We start from the raw sequence: 2,500 nt of genomic DNA, 5'->3' as shown, positions 1-2,500 counted from the left end.
TTCCCTATCTTTTATTTACCCATATTCCATTCCCCACCTTCCATCCCCCCACCTTCCATTCCCCCACCTTCCATTTCCCCACCTTCCATTCCCCATCTTCTATTTCCCCATATTCCATTCCCCATCTTCCATCTCCCCACCTTCCATCCCCCACCTTCCATCCACCCACCTTCCATTCACCCACCTTTCATCCACCCACCTTTCATCCACCCACCTTCCATCCACCCATCTTCCATCCACCCATCTTCCACCCACCGTCCATCCCCATACTTCCATTCCCCATCCTCCCATCCACCCACCTTTCATCCACGCACCTTTCATCCATGCACCTTTCATCCACCAACCTTTCATTTCCCCATCTTCCATCCCCCCATCTTTCATATCCCACCTTTCATTCCCCATCTTCCATCCCCATCCTTCTATTTCCCATCCTCCCATCCACCCACCTTTCATCCATGCACCTTTCATCCCCCATCCCCCTACCATACATCCCCATCCTTCTATTTCCCATCCTCCCATCCACCCACCTTTCATCCATGCACCTTTCATCCCCCATCCCCCTACCATACATCCCCATCCATCCATTCCTCAACCTTCCATTCCCCAACCTTCCATTCCCCCACCTTACATGTCACTATCTTTCATTCCCACTTTACATCCCCCATCCCTCTATCCCCATCCTTCCATTTGCCCACCTTCCATACCCCATTTTCGATCCCCCACCTTTTATTCCCCCATCTTCCATCACCCTCCTTCTATTCCCCAATCTTCTATCCGCCACCTTGCATTCCCCCATCTCCCATCCCCCACCTTATACCCAACCTTCCATCCCCCCATCTTCCTTACCCCCACCTTCCATTCCCCATCATACATCCAGCTACCTTCCATTCCCCCATCTTCTATCCTAATCCCTCCATTCCCCACCTTCTATACCCCACCTTTCACCCCACACTTTCCCTCCCCCACCTTCCATACCTCCACCTTCCATCCCCAAGGCTCGCTAGAATCCTAAGGGCCTATTCAGCTCCTTTCCAGCCCAGACCTACAAAAGGAGATCATTATCCTTCCGTGTCCTTTAGGATATAGAGACCTCCTTTCAGATCATTTGATCAGTACTGCCCTTCAATGGATCATCTGCAGAGAGAGAGAGAGAGAGAGAGAGAGAGAGAGAGAGAGAGAGAGAGAGAGAGAGAGAGAGAGAGAGAGAGAGAGAGAGAGTTGTCTCTCGATTCTAGAAAATCTTCTCCCTTTTTCTGGAAGTAAATATAAGTGTAAAGGAAGATGGGAATGAGAGAAGAAATGTGGAGTCTTATTTTGCGCAAAAAAGGGACAAACACGAGACAGGTTGTGTCCTCTCGTCGTGAAAATGGATAAAATATAGTGTCTTTTTCCTTTTAACTCTTTTTGTTTTACTGTTTTTCTTTCCTTGCATTTCCGACACTTCCTGTTTTTTCTTTTATGTGCTTGTGAAGTATATATATATATATATATATATATATATATATATATATATATATATATATATATATATATATATATATATATGTGTGTGTATATATATATATATATATATATATGTGTATATATATATACATATATATATATATATATGTGTATATATATATACATATATATATATATATATATATATATATATGTATATATATATATATATATATATATATATATATATATATATATATATATATATATCATCATAATCTCCTCCTACGCCTATTGACGCAAAGGGCCTCGGTTAGATTTCTCCAGTCGTCTCTATCTTCAGCTTTTAAAAAATTACTTCTCCATTCATCATCTCTTACTTCACGCTTCATAATACTCAGCCATGTAGGCTTCGGTCTTCCAACTCTTCTAGTGTCTTATGGAACCCAAGTGAATGTTTGGTGAACTAATCTCTCTTGGGGAGTGTGAAGAGCATGTTCAGACCCTCTCCATCTACCCCTGGCGATGATCTCTCCTACATATGGCACACGAGTAATCTCTCTTATAGTTTCATTTCTAATCCTGTCCTACCGTTCAATTCCCAATATTCTTCTGAGGGCTTTGTTCCTCAGATCTACAAAATCTATTGGATATTACTTCATCGTCATACTATGACTCGTGTCCATACAGTAAAACCGATCTCACTTGAGTGACATTCAGCCTGATCTTTATAGAGCTGTTATATATCTAAATGGTTATACCTCATTGATCCTTTCTCCTTTTAATATTATTTCATCTTCCATTGCATACTCCGTTCTCATCATCTTAGTCTTTCTTCTATTTATCTCGGGCCCAACCTCCTATGATATTTCATGCATTCTGTTTATCAACCACTGCAAATCCTATGATGTTCTGCTAATAAGGAGTGCATCGTCAACCTATTCTAGGTCAGCAGATTTCATATTACCAGTCCAGACCAATCCTTATCCACCATCTCCGACAGTTTTATGTATTACAAAATCTACGATGAGGATAAACAACCTAGGTGACAACACGT

At 41.7% G+C, this 2,500-nt stretch overlaps 1 protein-coding gene across 1 annotated transcript in view; it reads left to right on the top strand.

Moving 5' to 3' along the window:
* LOC137625450 (uncharacterized) overlaps nucleotides 1-1,012 on the top strand; it is a 1,173-nt gene extending 161 nt beyond the window's left edge. Inside the window, exon 1 of the mRNA XM_068356360.1 lies at nucleotides 1-1,012. This exon is cut by the window's left edge and continues 161 nt beyond it. Within this exon, the coding sequence (XP_068212461.1) occupies nucleotides 1-1,012 (1,012 nt within the window).
* The last annotated feature ends 1,488 nt before the right edge of the window (nucleotides 1,013-2,500 follow it).

The sequence above is a fragment of the Palaemon carinicauda genome, chromosome 32, assembly GCF_036898095.1.
Source record: "Palaemon carinicauda isolate YSFRI2023 chromosome 32, ASM3689809v2, whole genome shotgun sequence".
Lineage (NCBI taxonomy): Eukaryota > Metazoa > Arthropoda > Malacostraca > Decapoda > Palaemonidae > Palaemon > Palaemon carinicauda.
Note: the sequence above shows the minus strand (reverse complement) of the source record. Positions and strands in the feature narration are given on the sequence as shown.